Source organism: Archocentrus centrarchus, chromosome 16, assembly GCF_007364275.1.
Source record: "Archocentrus centrarchus isolate MPI-CPG fArcCen1 chromosome 16, fArcCen1, whole genome shotgun sequence".
Classification (NCBI taxonomy): domain Eukaryota; kingdom Metazoa; phylum Chordata; class Actinopteri; order Cichliformes; family Cichlidae; genus Archocentrus; species Archocentrus centrarchus.
The window spans coordinates 4,862,700-4,880,487 of record NC_044361.1 but is presented as its reverse complement, the minus strand read 5'-3'; the positions used below and the strand labels follow the sequence as shown (position 1 = coordinate 4,880,487).

Genomic DNA, 17,788 nt, shown 5'->3' with positions numbered 1-17,788 from the left:
ATCCAAAAAAGAATTTTAAAAACCCCAGCATGCACTCCACTTTCACAGTGCCCTTTGCTGTTGGGCATCAGAGCATCACCAAGGAGTGACATCGCTTGGCTGCTCCCTTCTGTGCTGCTCTGTGCTCATTTAATGGCTGGAGTAACGTATGGATGAAGTTGCAGGCATGCCGAGGCACTCCCAACTCAATCAGTGCGTACAGCTCCGTTGTCACGTTAACAGAGCAGCATACAAATCAGCACGTCTTAACAGGTTGATTATTTTTCTTTGTAACACTGTAAATATCTTAAACCTAGAATATTACAAAAAAAATTGTCCTTCTGGAATTAAAATATCACTCATTCATTACTGTAATAAAAAAAAAAAAAAACTGAAATAAATCCAGTAGACAGACATCTTTTGTGGTATCAAAGCCTCTTTATTTGAAAATTAGTATAAAGTTTTGCGCTGTTACAAAATCGTAAACAGGTTAGCTCAGTAACTACAGCCTGTGTAGATTGTAGCCAGCCAATGAGGGAGGGGGCTGGAGGAGGGGAAAGAGCACACCTGGGGGTTACATTTGTTTGTGTGCTGCCGTGCTTTGTACAGCAGTCTGCAAGCAGAAAGAAATGTTCCACAGATTTGTACTTGGAGCTGAGAAGGAACACAAACCACGTCGTCGGCTTTCTGCCATTAATTGTGAGGATGCAGCTAAAAGGGAATTGTTGCTTTTTTCCCCTACTTTAAAGATGTAAAGGTTGCTGCTGCATCCACAAACTCTTGATATGGTGTGGCGGCAGCTGCAACGAGACGGTCGAAGTCAAGTAGTCAAATTAAAATCCGTTAAGTCCATTATTATGAACCAAAACATTCATGAGCAGTAGCTTCATTTAAGAAGCCAACAGCTGGACATTTTAGAAAATGCGTGTATTCACTTTCTGGCAGAGCAAACGGATGCTGTCTTCAAACTATGTGAAGGATCAGAAGTTGAGCTGTGAGGTTTTCAGTCAAGATATTGTGGTTTTATCTGGCATCACTTGATCCATGATTACTGGATTCATCTGAATGAAATTACCGTAATTCTTCAGAAACAGAATCAAGGTCATGTTTCTGATGAATTATGCCTGGAACACTATGCAAAACTGAAAATATTAGTTTAAAAAAAAAAAAAAAAAAAAGGTGATAAATTGCCAACACCTTAAAATGTCCATGAAATAAAGCCCCTGTGATCAGAGAATATCTCAACAATAAAACAGCTATTTCAACTCTAAACTGGCATGAAAATGTATTATTACCTCTTACACTCCATATTTGAAAATTAACAGCAACTTTATGACATCTCAGTATAATTTTCAGTCCGACTGCTCAGAGCCACGACAGCAACTGCAGCTGCTAACACGTCACTGTGTATGTGAGCGACACTCGTTCCACCTCCTTTTAAAGCCTGCACTGATCACCATTTCACTCTGCAAGGAAGCGAGTACACAATTTTCCAAAATATCAAACTTGCGCTTCAATTCACATTTCTAGAAAACAACTATGTGAAACCAAAAATTAAAAAAAAAAAAAAATGCACATTTCAAAAATCTAAAGCTTTCGACTAAACAGAAACCACAAAGCAAATAAATGAACACAGCAGCAAGGAGATCACATTACTGGCTTCTGTGTCAGGCAGGCGCCATTCGTCTCAAAAGTTAAAATGTGAATACTGATGCTACATCGACAATCATCCGTTTCCTGAATAGAAACCACTTCACAGAGGAACAAGTACTGCAGACTAGGACACGCAGGCGTGAACTTTAGTCCACTTACATCCAAGCTCTCCCGCACCTAAGCTGAAACTGCAAAAAAGAAAGTGCTTAAAAAGTGTGTGAGCTTGTACATCAGAGCGGGTTAGAGATAAACGAGTTAGTGTTGTGACCGCAAGAATCAGGCGCAGGTCTTTTAACGGATTTCTGAGACAACATTCAGTAGATACGGATACACAGGATAACCGGGAGAAAATTCATTCTGGATGATGTTGGTGTCACAAAATTCTCAAACCTGCAGGACTTTCAGTTATCCAGAGTAAAAGGGTGAAGTTCAGGCACTGACAGGAAGAGGAAAGGGTTAAGTGTGGACAAACGTATTGCTCTCAGAATCATCAACCAGTCATGAACGCTGCTGCCTCTAAGTGGATTCAAGTCAGTTTTATCACACTGGTTGTCAAACTGCACTGAACACTAAGAGTATGTGTTCCTCTTCAGCTGAAAAAGTGAAGGGACTACAAATAGCTCATGCTACAAATAGCATGAACAGACACTAGCTTCATATTATACACATCAACCAAAACAATGATTAACATACATTGCTTTTGTCCATTAAGGCTGATTTCTTAAGGCAGCTACCATGGATTGAAGCCACTGGCCAAGTCTGAACACGTACAGCAGTCGTTTAGAGTTGTGTGTATAATATAAAGCTTTTAAAACTATTCATACCTGATAAAGAGCAATTGTATGACTGACAGTGGACAAAATTACTGTGAAATTTCCTATTTGGTCCAATTAAAGATGTTATGAAAACATCTGCATCTACCACAGTAATGCTGTTCGTTTCAGGGCAGTACGTCACATGTAAGGTCCAGATTTTCAAAGTTAAATGTGAAAAATCAAACATCAATACTGCAGACTGTTTTAAATGTGCTATTATGCATAATCAGGGACGTGATGCAGAGTTTATTAGTTTGGTATATAAAGTGTTGCCTTCCTTCACATTATTACTGACTGGATTCAGAAAGAAGAGAACAGGTTTCAGGACAAACTGTGTGCATCAACAACATACCAGTGACTAAAAATGTACATACAGTATATCTAATGTACAGAAGGTTTTGTCACAATTTGTGGCCAGAATTAAAAATTGTGGACTGAAAAGTCTGTGTAGATTCTCAGTCATCCAGGTCATAGTAGTCTCTGGAGCTTGAAAAAGGCGACTGGACTTCTTTTTGTTTCTTGAAGACGTTTCACCTCTCATCCGAAAGGCTTCTTCAGTTCTCAACCAAATGGTGGAGAGACCCAGGTATTTAAACCCCTGTGGGCGTAGTCCCCTGGAGGTGGTTATGACCCTCTATTGATCATGTGCGTGAACACATGTGCCCAGGTGTGAAGGGGGCGTGGGTCATATTTAATCAGTGGTTTCAGTTGAAACCAATTTAGGACTCCGCTCCATTGTTTCCTGTGGCCTATTGAGGTCACTGGAACAAAGGTGTGAATGGGGGTTGAGACGTCTGGGAAGGGAGCTCAGGACAGCACTGTAAGCGGGGGAAAGTTGGACTGAAAATGACTTTTGGGTGAACCAGTTATGGTTAAACTGTGCTAAACAAAAATATCTAAAGCACAAAATTTATAAAAATGCAACATCAGTCATCCAAAATTCAAGCTACTTGAAAAATGGAGGTAGCCTGATGAAGGTGCGGAACAATGGGGAAAACCGGCCCCTCGTACAGCATCAGTAACCCCAGAGACAGAGGTCGAGGTTGGGATAAAGGAGGAACCCTTTCCGCCCCCACAGCCCCCCGATCCACAAACACATCAGTGTTTCAAACAACCAAAGGCCAAGTGCTGCCGACCAAACACGTTCTTACATTTAAGTCACAATTTCCACATTATTATGGTCTTATTTAAGAGCTGGGATTAGTCATTCATATACAAATGGTTATCCAAACAAAAAAAAAATCCTAATAAATAGATGTAGACATATAAAAAACAGCCCCCTCTGGAGGTTTACTTTATACAGTAATCACTGGTTCTCCCTCACACAAGCACACACTTCACACATAACCAACTTTTGTTCTCAGCAGTTTTACTACAAAAAGTCTACACTCATTCAGTCTGTCTCTCACACACACAGACACACACACACAGTTCATCCCTACAGGCCACAGACCTGTCGAGCTCTCTGTGGCTGCACTTCGCTGTTGAGCGCACGGCACAGCAGGAATATTTTTTTTTTTTTTAGAAAAAGAAAAAAAGGAGGAGATTGTGTGATCGTCCTCTCTGGGTGGGTGGGGTCACAGTGAAGCCCTTCCCCACACACCACCACCCCGCCCTGTGTAAGCAGCATAGAGGGCAGATCTGCAAAACAAACGCACGCGTGCAAAAAAGCACAAACTCAGATCTGGCGGCCTGGCTTCAAGTGAGAAACATCCAGCTTTAACCAAACCTCGTGACCTTTGTTAATGTCGACAAGATGGCGCTGATCAAACGCAACAGTCCGTCTTCCTCATGATATTCAAACTTTAAACAGCTTTACTGCTAGAACAGATAGTATTGTATACGCCTTGTATCTAATGATCGCCTCTCGTCCGAACACCAGGAGCAATGATACAAAGCAACAAACAGGATGCTCTGATTGTTCCCACCACTATCAGCCGCTAGCCTTTCTCAGTCCAGTTTCTCCAGCACGGAGGGAACGTAGACCAGGCTGAGCTCGCTGCCAAAGTCACAGATGATGGCGGCGTTGTCCAGCACCAGCAGCTGCCGGACACCCTGACCATCGCTGCTCTGACCCAGGTACACCGTCTGCAACAGGTCTCCAAAGTTCAGGTCCCAGAAGGAGACACAGCCCTGGCCCCCCGTCACCAGCAGTGACTCGGAGATCACACCCAGACTGGCCCCACAGCCCACCTCCTGGTGAGGAGGAAAGAAAACAAAGTGATCGTATGGATCCGTTAAACAGATTTTAAAGGCTTTAACTAGTGTCTGTATTCATGAGAGATTACGCTCATCATGTGAAGTGTCAGAAAATTTAATTTTCAAGAGCCCATTGCAATGTCTTTAAAGGGCATTTCCTTGGTTTCTGTCATAGGTATACAGCTACAGCTGTGGACGCTCACATAAACAAGGTCAAAGTTTCAAACAATGAGGTCAGCGTATGTAAAAGTATTCCCTGTAATACAAAAAGCTCAGGCTTCATGGCCCTAAGTGCTCAGTTTTTTCTACCCTGTATGATGTCTGTGAGAGTTTATGTCCAGATCACAGGCACATAGCTCTCTGGCTGTGAGCCCATTTGCAAGGAGGGAGCAATCGAAGAGGAGCTAAAATGTCTCTCTCATCACATTTACAGTGTGATATAAGCCTTAAATCAGCAAAAGAGGAAAATGAGAATCAATGTTTTAAACTAATGAAGTTATGGAGGAAACTAATATTATAAACAGATCATTTAAGTACCGTACCTGCTGTATAGAGTACAGCTTGATCCCGGTGCTGCGGTCCCAGATACAGATGAGGTCATCCAGTCCTGAGCTGATGACACAAGAGGTTGTACACACCAGGGAGGTGACATCACCACAGTGACCATAAACATGGCTGACACGGCTCCCTGTCAGGACATCCCACAGGCAGATGGCGCCGTCCTGCCCACCGCTTGCCAGAACCATCGTCTGAGGGAACCACAAAGGTCGTCAGTGAGAGTCTAATTTACTATCGTTTTATAAAATAGATAAAAGCTTTTTGGTCATTACTTTTATAATTCTTGTATTCTGGTCCACAGTTTTTAAGAAAGAATACTGATCCATCCCCCCACCTCCCCAATATGAAGGGTTATAAGATGTGGGGATATTGCTGACCTGGTCAATGTAGATGGCTGTAATCCCTCCAGAGTGACCTTGTAGGGTAAAGAGGCAGCACGAGTCCTCCAGTCGATAAACCTAACCCAACAAACGCAGAGAAGGATGATTTATTAAAAGCACCATGACAAAGCCTGCATATATAGGTTGCCCTTGTTTATTAATTTATTGTAAATTTCGATAAATCCAAGTCCGTTACCCGAACTGTGTGGTCCTGGCTGCCAGTGACGACCCTGCCAGCGGCCGCACGCAGCACCGTGATCGGCTTTTGGTGAGCACACTGTACGGAGCGCGTGAGCTGGCAGTTGATCACATCCTCGCTGCTGTAACAGGGAGATGGAGGCATGCTACCTCGCCCAGGGGCACCTGGAGAGAAAAATATTGAGGGGGGGGAAAAAAAGGCACTTATTTTTCCCTCCCATTTCATTTTCTTTTTAAATTGAAATGCCTGATCCTGTATATTTTTTCAATTAAAAACTACAAAACAAATCATACTACACTGAAGCATTTCGAGCCTCACCTCTGTACTGCAGCAGACCCAGAGGTTTGTTTATCTCAACAGTGAAGAAATCCAAGGATCCATTCAGCCTAGCTGCCACAATTCTGCAAAGGAAGAGAAACTCAGAATAACCAACAGCCATGCACACATGTGAAACCATTTAAACTGCATAAAAGGAATGAATGCTTCTGAACACAGTGTATATCTGATATGTTATAGCTCGTTAAATACACAGTAATACAGGCAAGCCTTTGCGAGTTGGGTTTATATAATGTCCCCAGGAAATCCAGAATGCCATGAAAATTATTGAGAAATGTTTGTTGCAGTACTACAGCTGCCCAGTTCAGCTCATGTGTTTGTGTTCCTCTGTGTGTATTTAACCTGTTATTGAGAAAGGCCAGAGCTGTGATCCCAGAGACACCGTCTTCATTACTGCAGCGCAGCGACCCTTCCACTGCATCCCACAGCTGTAACCAGATGCAGGCATAAAGTGAACCTAAAGACCAGCAGATCAGGAATATGACTTTCTTCAGGTTCAGTGACTTGTACAAATTTTACATACCTCCAGTTTGCCGCTGCTTCTCCCAGCAGCTATTAGATTCCCTCTCAGCTCCATGGCCCAGACAGAGCTTTCCCAGTCTCCTGTCGCTTGTGTCCCAGCTACCGGGGTTCTCTCTTGGTTTAAAGGGGTGGCTGCATCCCCTAAACTTGGACTTCTCTGGAGTTGAGCACCTGATGGTGGTGAGGAGGAGGCTGAGGAAGGAGAGGCATAGGTAGATGGCGAAGGGGGCTCGTGTTCCATGTAGGCACGCTCCACCAGGCCTCCAAAGTCAAAGCCTCCTCTGGGTGGGGTGGAGAGGTGGGAAGGGGGCTGGGAGGTGAAGTTGGTGTCAATGAGCGGGGTGAGATCGGGCTGGTCAATGAAAAGAGTCGGACGACTGGGTGTCGTGCGTCGCCTTACTGGGTAAAACTCATCTTCCGTCAGGCCGTCACCACTAAAGGAAGCGTCTCGTTCAGGACCTAAACACTCCGATTCTGGTGCTCCGGTCATGCTGTCCCAGCCATCCCGCTGGTCCCAGCAGCCACTGCTGCTGCTCCGCCGCAGCCTGAGGAGGAGACCAAAAACTCCATTAGCATTAGCAAGAGGTACAGTTGATATACAGTGAATCTGTTTGAGTAATGTTTAAATCTGTATTATGGCAAGAACGACTCAGCTAATTAAAGAAAAGCAACAGTCCATCATTACTTTAAGAAATGAAGTTCAGTCAGTCTGAAAAATTTCAAGAACTTTGAAAGTATCCTCAAGTGCAGTCGCAAAGACCATCAAACTTTATGATGAAACTGGCTCTCATCAGGACCGCCCCAGGAAAAGAAGAGTTCCCTCTGTTGTTCAGGACAAGTTCATCAGAGTTACCAGCCTCATAAAGCGCAAGTTAACAGCATCACAGATAAGAGCCCACCTAAATGTTTCGCAGAGTTCAAGTAGCACAAACACCTCAACATCAGCTGTTCAGAGAAGACTGCATGAATCTGGACTTTATGGTTGAATTGCTGCAAAGAAGCCACTTCTAAGGAAGAACAACGGCTTGGGCCGAGGAACACAAGGAATGGACATTAGACCAGTGGAAATCTGTCTTTTGTTCTGATGGGTCCAAATTTGAGATTTCTGCTTCCAAACACCATCATGTCTTTGTAAGATGCAGAAAAGGTGAGCAGATGGCTCCTACATGTGTAGCTCCCACTGTGAAGTACGGAGGAGGAAGTGTGATGGTATGGGGGTGCTTTGCTGGTGACACTGTTTATTCAAAATCCAAGACACATTTAACCAGCGTGGCTACCACAGCATTCTGCAGCAACGTGCCATCCCATCTGGTTTGCGCTTGCTGGGACCATCACCCTCCAGGCTTTGTAAGGGCTATTTGATTAAGAAAGAGGGCGATGGAGTGCTGCATCACCCTGTTTCTGGCCTCCACAATCGCCTGATCTAAACCCAACTGAGATGGTTTGGGATGAGTTGGACCGCAGAGTGAGTCCTGAGATAACAGATAATCTAAACACCAGCACTGAATACTAGATTGTTCCTGCTCAGTGGATATTCCAGATCACAACTCAGCTGCTCCCTTTGCCACCACAGATCATCTGCCTCCATCTCACTCTATCCCTAGCATCTTCTTCTGTCTCACCAACCCTCTGCATATCTTCTCTCACTACACTGATAAACCTCTGTGGTCTTCCTCTTCTCGTCTTGCCTGACAGCTCCATCTTCAAAATCCTTGGCTGAATATACCCACGATCCCTCCTCTGCACATGTCCAGATCATGACAATTAAATATGTGTCATACCATTAGATATCAGCCTCAAATATCCTACACTGAGATCTTTTTAGCAAAATTTTAATTAAGCTAAACAAAATCCGGAGAAAAGAGATGAATGCTTATCGCTAACAATTGTTGGTCTGAATCCTGAACGATTTCAGGGATCAACATAGTATGCAAGGCACTGAAATCTTTAAAAACAAAATAACTGTCTCACCCATGGTTTGGGATGACAGTCAAGCAGTCCCCAGTCTGTGCATCCCAAACCCGGATCTGTCCAGCCAGGCAACAGCTAGCCAGCAGCATCCCATCACTGGCCAAACACTCGATATCCTGCAGGATGGGGAAACAGCAGGAAACAGGATTAATAAAACTGAAGTGATCATTCAAAGAAAACAAATTAATCCACTTTAATTTAAGTCAGTATCCCCCCCCACCCACATCCCTATACTTTACGATTGCCCTCTGTGACTCCTGAGGCTCATGATTAATCTTGGCTTACACCTCAACACCCCACAACTAATTTCCTTTATCTAATCAATTATCTTTAAATAATAATAAAAAAAAAGGCACAGGTCTCACCTGCTTTGTTTGTGCCTCCCCCAAAACTGACATTTAATCTAAATCCACTAGTTAAATTTCATAATTACAGTGTGTGTAGCATTGCAACTGAACTCATTGAACACTAAATCATTTAGGAGTAACTCACACCTGTACACAACATCTGCTTTTCATCTGTATTCCAGATGTATTTTTACTGATTAAACATCTTTAAAAAAATAAAAGGGGGAAATGGAGGGAGAGTGTGCAAATACAATTTACCATATGAGCAACACATGCTATTTTCACCCCCTCATATTCAGCACTGCCTTTTTTCTGACACCGTTTGGTGGAAATACAAAGACTGCAGTGTCTCCGTCTTAGTCTGTTCTCACCATACTGTGGCCCCTCAGCAGCAGCGGTGAGATCTCACTGACTGGTGGCGAATAGCCGTAATCGTCACAGGGCAGGTCACCTCGACGCCGGCGCCCGTGAGGGACACCATTCTGGCCGTAGTTCCGTGGGCACAGAACCCGGTAGAGACAGAAGAGCAGCAGAACCAGGAGGACACCCGCAGCCAAGCCCAGAGCTGCCACTCTGGATCCAAAGATGACATAATGGATTCATACAGTCAGTTAGATAAGTTATGCAGCACCACCATACTACACATTTACCACAACCACACAGTAGCCAAACTTTGGTATTTGTCTGTCAACTTGTTTATGGTATTGCATACGTGTCCTGTGTGTGTTCTGTTCCATAAATTCACCCTTTTAATTGGAGCTTTACAGTAGTCATTAGTGTAATAGTAAAGCTTTAAATATTATTTAAATACTTTATATTATTTATTTAAAAGACAGTCAAAATGTGTCATATTTAAACAGGAAATCATACATAAATGAGAACTTTGTGTTCGGCTAAACTCCCGGACATTATTTTAACTCATGAATAAACAATTGAAAATGAGTCAGTCTGTAGTTCAGTTAGCTTTTAAAACAAATACTGGCAGCAGAAATGAGCCGAGGAACCAACTTTGACACTGCGAGCTTGTCAGCACACATTTGCTTATTTGCACAGTGAGCAGTTCTGGGGCAAAATCACCAGTAATTTCCAGCCTTATGTTCACAAGACAAATGATGAAATACTTTCTTTAAGCTCCGTTTTGTATTGTAGCTACTTATAAGGAAGATATCTGGCTCATTAGTTGCTGTGATGATGATGTAGTGGCATTTTTTGCAGCAGTGAGAATGAACCAAAAACAGCTGTGGGCCAAACAGCTGACTTCCCATAAAGCTCTTTAAATCTGAACGGCCGCAGATTCAGCTGATGATGAAACCTACAGAGAATCATCACTACACACATTGTTATAAAAAGCAGTTGTGAAATTGGGGCTGCAGCTGAAGAGATGCTGATGCTGTACGGGTCCATCGTGGTGCAGAGAGCTGAGCATAAATGCATAGCTGTCCATTTACCAGTCAGTCTACCCTCACCTATGGCCACAAGCTTTGGATAGTGACCGAAAGAACAAGATCACAGATACAAGTGCTTCCTCTGAAGGGTGGCTGGCCTCTCCCTTAGACATAGGGTGAGGAGCGCAGCCATTCAGGACGGGCTCAAAGTAGAACCGCTGCTCCTCCACATTGAAAGGAGACAGTTGAGATGGTTCGGGTATCTGACTGGGATGCCTCCCAGGTGCCTCTTGGGTGAAGTGTTCCGGGCATGTCCTACCAGCCCCAGGGCAGACTAAGGATATGCTGGAGAGATTGTCTCTCTTGGCTAGCCTGGGAATGCCAAGGTACTCCCCTGGATGAGCTGGAGGGGGTGTCTAGGGAGAGGGAGGTCTGAGTTTCTCTGCTTAAGCTGCTGCCCCCACAACCTGGCCCCAGATAAGTGGAAGAAAATGGATGGCTAGATGGATGGGAAATTTTCAGCATTTCATAAGATTTTTTTAATCAAACATCATAAAAAAATTTTTTTTTTTAAAGTTTCACTAAACCACCAGTTTGTTGAGTTGTATTTCGGTCCTTGCCTGAACAACTTATACATATTTTTTCAACAGCTCGAGTACCTTTTTTTTTTTAAACTTATTTTAGGCTTTATTCTATATAAATTTTTTTTTTTTTTTGCAAGAAAACAGCACAAATGATGAATTGTAATCCAATTTCCAGCCATACTGTGCACAGTTTCGACACACAAACATACAGCAGCTTTCTTGTGCATGAGGTGAAATCAGAAGTAGATGCGGCACAGTCAGTCTGGGCTTCTATCTAAACCAGTCTTAATCTCAGTCGCCGCTTCCCAACTGTGAAGGTCACAAACCTGACTGAAGTGCAGCTGATAGCTTTCATATCTGCAGTCCAAAGAGGACACAAAAAAACCCCACCAGCATTAAGAAGTCAAGGTGACAATAGACTGGTTTACACAACACTGCACAGTGGAAGAACGCTGATGTGGAAGATAGCAGTTATAAGCTGATAAAGCTGGAAAAGAGACTGATCCAGTGTCTCTGAACTTCTCTCCAAGATAAAGAGTATTATCTTCTCATCGTGGCAATTTTACTAAACTGATACTGATCATCAATGCTGTGTAAAACAGCACTTCTACTCCTAGTGCTTTGCTCTACTACAAAATTCATCGTAACCAAAATAAACCTTTATTTTCCATGAAAATCTAACAGCATTTTTTACGACTGTGTATCAGATGCACCTAAAGTGAATACTAGGGTGGCCTTTTTATCTAATCAGATAAAAACTAGAAGTACAGGCGTGCACTCCTATGCCTCTGAGACCTAGTCTACTTGCAGTGTTGGCTCAGACTTGACTTTATTTTATTCTATTGGTGTGAAATTTTCTGCAGTTATGGTCAAAACTGCACTTTGTGAGGTCACAGCGACTTTGACACCAAAGTCACCCTTGATGTCTGTGCCAAATTTGAGGAAATTCCTGAGACATTCCTATACAGTAAATACTTCCCACAGAGGATTAGCCAACTGTCCCATGCCTGAATGTGTCACCAGCTGGGAGGGGAGGAAAAAAAAAACCCCACAATGGACAAAGCCTGTAAGCAACCAGTCAGCCAGGCTTGTCCTGCCAACAAGAGTATAATACATGCTGAAGGCAGAGATACTCAGTGACATTATTGGAAAACACAAAAAGGTTTCCAGTTTCTTTGTTTCCATTGTTGCCTCAAATAAGAGAAGATTAGCCCAGCAACACAGTGAACTTTAAGTCGAGCACGAGATGTAGCTCCTCTTTTACTCCCTTCTGCCTTAAAGAAAAACAAGAGCTCCAATAAAGTGCATAAAACACCCAGTGGCAACTTGCATGACATCAAGTTTTAAAGTAAATTTTAAAAAATGGTTTCCCAATTAAAGAAAAAAGAAATCCAAGTGTCATTATTTCTCTTTCTAAGAAGCTCTCAGAGTGGTTTCCCAGACATGGATTAAGCCTAGACTCGAAATAAAACTAAAAATTCCACAAAGACATACGTTTTTAGACTATGCTTAATTCAATAAGCATAGTCATAGGGAAACTAACCTTGAACGGTCCAATGAAAGGCTAAAGACTACCTTAGAAGCTATTCTACTTTACTGCTCCAACTTCAGCTAAACTGCAAAGGCACACTGGTACAAAGAGCGAAGGCCAAGGTCCTTTATCTGCTGTGGCCCCTATTTACACTAAACTGTGTGAGACAGCGTGTGCTAAACTGAACCATATATGGCAAACCCAGGGCTGAAAAATAGAACTATATCACCAATTAAATCAGGATAAAAAGATTTCTGTAGCGTGACTACAAGAACAGTATCAAAATTTCATGAAACAATCTGAACTGGTTCTGTACCCACTTCCATGAGACAACAGAGATATTAAGATGACTCCACACAGCAACTCTGTGGAAGCTTCTGCTTTCCCAAGTTTTGAGGCAAGTCTACAGTAGTACGGGCAGGCACAACTCGGGCATCCATAACAACCACATTTATGGTAAATCTGTTGGATTTAAATAAACCAGAATCATCCTTTAAATATGTTAAGATATCCAGGTTTCAGAGAGTCTAAGAGACTTGTTCATTTTATTTTAAATTTAAAGCAGTTAGATGTCGGTGCCTTTTTTGGTACTAACTTGTAGAGGGTGAGATCTGTCTGTAAGTCAGCGGAAACCTTGGAGATGGGTGGTTGAGGGTGTCTCGTGTCCTGAGGGTGGCGTGCATCAATGGCCTCCTGGGGTGTCAGGTGAACAGTGATGGGAATGACAGGTAAGATGCTAATGTACCTGTAAAAGGACAATATATAAAAAAAACTGAAACAAACCATCAACGCGGAATCTAAATCTGGTCATTTTGAATAAAAAATATAATTTAAAAAAAAAGGAGAAGAAAAATCATCCTGTCTTTTAGACCTTTAAAGTGGGAATGACTAAATTCAGTTTGGTTATATACTTGTTACCTTGAGGTAAATATGACTTCTACAGTTTTGTTCCTGTTCTGTAATAAATAAGCAAAACTAGCAAAAAGACCATCACAAACACCAAAAAAGCCTCCAGCAGCACTCACCTCTTTGCTAAAGTGATGTTGTAATAGCCGAAGAGTGATGGCCAGTGCCTGAAGGACAGTCTCCTCCATCCTTCCTCATCTTCCTCCCCCCAGGTGATCTGAGGTACAGCAGATGGGGTCTGAGGGAGGGACCCCACCCTTGGAGGGCCATGGTGGCCCTGTGATTGGTTCTCAGGTAAAGGAGTTGGATCTGGTGCAGGGTGGATGCTCAAGGTGCTGGTAGGATCCCCACCTCGAAAAACCGGGGCCACTCCCAGGTGAGGGGGCAGACCGCCTCCCCCAGGGTCTCCTAACGGGCTTTGTTCAGACACCTGTGCAGCCAGGTAGGTGCGGATTCCAGCTGGGTCGGTATAAACAAGGATGCCGATCCAGATCACTGTGCCAGCCTGAAAATGAAAAAACATTAATAAAAATTTTATTTTTTAAAAAAGGGGTCAAGTTCCGTGTTCATGATCATTCAGCAGAGGTATATCACCTAGAATATTTGGCCAGCTTCATTTTACATTAGCTGATATTTTAAGATGTTAGTAAGTCGTCAGATAATGTTGGCTTTGTGTAGACACAGTATAAAGCTCAGACTGTAAATGCAGTTATTCTATCCATTCTAATGCTAAAACAGGCATTCAGCCACACTGACGTGCCAGTCCAAAAAAATAGATCTTGTCAGTCTCTATGACATTTATACAAAGGCATTTAAGCAACAAAAAACAGTGATTCCATAGAACAAAGACATAAGCTGACAGCTTAAGACAAATGGCACAAAGACATTTAGTCAGTTCTGAGTTAACCCTGTTCCACCGCCGGGGTTCCGGTGCCAGTACCCGTGCTGTTCCCAAAAGAACCGGCGAAAAGCTTAGGAACGGCCCGCGTTTCCACCGCGCTTACGAACCGCTCCTTTACGTATGAGTGTGGGCGGGTCCTCGTGTGGACACGAAGCCGAAGAGCGCAAACGTGGGAGAACACGCTCCCCTTTCTTGTGCTGTGAACACATTTTACGGTCCAAACCAAACTACTGCAGCACAGAGGTAAACAGAGACAGAAAATACGAGCAAGACGGCAAGTTCGCACTTTGCGTCCTTTTAATTTGTGATATGAACTGATACAAAGCAGCAAGTTCAGCCTTAAGACCCAACCTAATTCACAGCCGTGAAAATTGCTTCGCTTTTCTCATGTAATACACATGTAAGATGGTAGAAAAGATTATGTTGAGACGGCAGAGTCACGCCCTTCTGCCGCTTTCGTCGTCATGCGTTCTTGGTTCCAGACCAGCTAGCTTGCGGGGCCGGAGTTGAACGCGTTTTTCGGCCGAGCACCGAGTGCGTTCGTGGTGGGAAAAAAAGCTGAACGGTTCAAATACTGGCACCGGCACCCCGTCGGTGGAAAAGCAGCTAGTGTGTCCTCTCACCATGATGATGCGCTGAGCCAGGCGCGTGCGAGCCAGGAAGTACACCACGCGCAGCCTCTTGGGAAGCCTCAAGTTTCTAAAGGCTGGGGTTTGCAGAGTGATCGTGTGCGGAGACGGTCGTGGTGGAGGGGGCGCCTCACGTGTACGGAGGGGGCCTGGCTTGGGTGGAGGCATACCTGCTTCGGCCGGCAGGCGGCGGTTCAGGTCGGCCAGCTAAAAGGGAAATAATGAGGTTTAGACATTTGTTTACACTGAGTGTTTTTCCACACTAAGTCAACTTCACGAATATCTGGGGCCAAACCGCTGATGCCTGGTTGTGCGTGCTAGCTCTGGTGCTCATGTGTTTCTTGACGTTTAGAGACATTAGCTTTCTATTTGGCTCAGAAATGCTGTCATATCTAAATGTCCTCCTGGTTAGAAATTTCTACAACTACCAAAGGCATAACGTAACATACCATGCATAACATTAAACTCTTGTTACTTAAATATAATGTCAAATACAACAAGTTCTTAACTGTGAAAAAGATTTGAACTAGGATTTGAAATGTGTGTTCCTCACCTCCATGCGGCGAATATCTATGGAGAGCACAGTGGTGAAGAAAAACATCTGCAGGAAGAAGTCAGACACCAGCCCCACAACAGCAAATAAACAGAATTCCTAAGAAAAAAAAACAAAAACAGAAGAGACATGAACCACTTACATGCATTTCCCACCTAGCTTGATTTAGCAGCTTGGTTATTTACAAAAAAAAAAAAAAAAAAAAATCAGAAGGTTTTATTGCCATTTGGGTGAACAGGTTCACAGCATTAGGAAATTGCTGCGGTACTTCGTGCTTACATTAAAAAAAAAAAAAAGTGCAGTTCCTGAAACAGTTCCAACATTTTCCTCTTACCTGGATAGCTGGCACAAGAGTGAAATATCCAATGAGGATTATGCACAGCTCTGTGGCCATGTTCTTCATGATAGACCAGCTCTCATTACTAAGGCCTGAAGAAGCAAAGAGCAACAATCAGAGAAAACAAACAAAATATTTAATAAGCCAGAACTGAACTACACTGTCCAAACTTACCTTGAGCTATGCGCAGTTTGACCTCAAGGTCAACAGGGGTGGAAACCACAGACTTTGTGAGCACCAAGACGTTCTCCAGGCCAATTACCACCACCAGATAGGGGAAGATCTCACTGCAGGAAGAATACTTTGAGTAATGCTGTCTTTACCAGGACATTTGTGATTATACTTTCACCATTGTGCTGAACTGTTTTCATCTATACGCAGACAAGCTGCTGAGTTATGCAGTTAGTGTTTCATACATTGACAGAAAAAAAAATCTGCATATTGTATGGTGAATTGAAACCACATATGCCTATCAATATATATATATATATATATATATATATATATATATATATATATATATATATATATATATATATATATATAAACTGCATTAAGGTCAGGTGGGAATCAAGAAGTGGTTATTAAAAAAATAAATTTAAAAAAGTGATCCACTGGAATCCTGTCACCAAGATCAATTCCTTTATAAATCTGTGCTTTTTGCACACCAATATCATGGCAGTAGAACATTTGGAGTTGCAAGACTTTTCCACTCCATTTCTAGCTATTTTGGTTTCACTACATTTTATTTAATATAGTCACAATTTGCAAAACTGATCATTTATGGACCCTTTAAAGTCCATGTTTAATGTTTAACAATGTTAAAGAGAAAAGCACAGTTCCCACTAAGGGAATCAGACCTGCAAGCAGAACTGCTAAAAAATAATAATGCGATTTATTAATCACAGTGACTGGATATATCTCTAAATTATAAAAGACAAAAGTACTTTAAACTGACTTTAATAATGAAGACTTAATAATGCCAACTGCCAAGGCAGCAAGTAAACAGCATTTGTTCACTACTACCTTTCCCAAAAGAGTAAATTACGGTTAAATTTTTTCAATACCTGGCACACACCTGTTGGGAATTTCCCAGAGATTAGTATGTGTGTCAGATTAGTTTCAGAGTAGATAAGCATGAGATGAGGTAAGTGTATAACTGGGTCACATACACAGTAACACTGTACATAATAACACACACACACACACACACACACACACACTATCTGTATCACCATCTCAGTGGCTTTGTGCGAGGAGCCGATCATGACTCTGCAGAATGTGCATGTTGTATTCATAGTTTGGTATGCTGACCTTGGGGTGTGTTTATGCAAGCACAGCCCACGGAGGACTTGCATGGATCTTAGTCAGTGGTTGGATAACCACTTGCCATTGTCACGCCATAATGCCTGCTTCCCGATAAACCTCTCATGATTGGACAAACGTCGAATGTCAATATCTGAATATATCTGCCCCATATTTTAGTCCAACCCACTTCAACACTCTGTTCTTCCCTTTTCATCACTGTTTGCCTCATGATGTGAACATTAACAGAACTCCATGTACAAATCGATACAGAGGAAGAGGAAAGTCAGAAGTAAGGTATGTGCACGAGAGTTGGTAAAGAATGATATAACTGACAGCCAGCTAGAGCAGTTAATATTAACAGGATATACAGGGGTTGGACAATGAAACTGAAACACCTGGTTTTAGACCACAATAATTTATTAGTATGGTGTAGGGCCTCCTTTTGCTGCCAATACAGCGTCAATTCGTCTTGGGAATGACATATACAAGTCCTGCACAGTGGTCAGAGGGATTTTAAGCCATTCTTCTTGCAGGATAGTGGTCAGGTCACGACGTGATGCTGGTGGAGGAAAACGTTTCCTGACTCGCTCCTCCAAAACACCCCAAAGTGGCTCAATAAGATTTAGATCTGGTGACTGTGCAGGCCATGGGAGATGTTCAACTTCACTTTCATGTTCATCAAACCAATCTTTCAC

The 17,788-nt window shown here is 42.8% G+C and overlaps 1 protein-coding gene across 4 annotated transcripts in view; it reads right to left on the bottom strand.

Moving 5' to 3' along the window:
• Positions 1–3,175: 3,175 nt before the first annotated feature.
• The window catches only part of scap (SREBF chaperone), a 34,361-nt gene continuing 19,748 nt past the window's right edge, over positions 3,176–17,788 (bottom strand). For all 4 annotated transcript variants that reach the window (XM_030749805.1, XM_030749804.1, XM_030749806.1 and 1 more), the window contains exons 9-23: positions 15,960–16,072; positions 15,783–15,877; positions 15,449–15,547; positions 14,890–15,102; positions 13,485–13,870; positions 13,055–13,204; positions 9,331–9,532; positions 8,613–8,728; positions 6,643–7,186; positions 6,462–6,547; positions 6,102–6,184; positions 5,781–5,947; positions 5,582–5,662; positions 5,189–5,395; positions 3,176–4,643 (exon numbers count right to left, since the gene is read on the bottom strand). In XM_030749805.1, the coding sequence (XP_030605665.1) occupies positions 4,398–4,643; positions 5,189–5,395; positions 5,582–5,662; positions 5,781–5,947; positions 6,102–6,184; positions 6,462–6,547; positions 6,643–7,186; positions 8,613–8,728; positions 9,331–9,532; positions 13,055–13,204; positions 13,485–13,870; positions 14,890–15,102; positions 15,449–15,547; positions 15,783–15,877; positions 15,960–16,072 (2,788 nt within the window). In that variant the 3' untranslated portion in view covers positions 3,176–4,397. The remainder of the gene's footprint in view (positions 4,644–5,188; positions 5,396–5,581; positions 5,663–5,780; positions 5,948–6,101; positions 6,185–6,461; positions 6,548–6,642; positions 7,187–8,612; positions 8,729–9,330; positions 9,533–13,054; positions 13,205–13,484; positions 13,871–14,889; positions 15,103–15,448; positions 15,548–15,782; positions 15,878–15,959; positions 16,073–17,788) is intronic.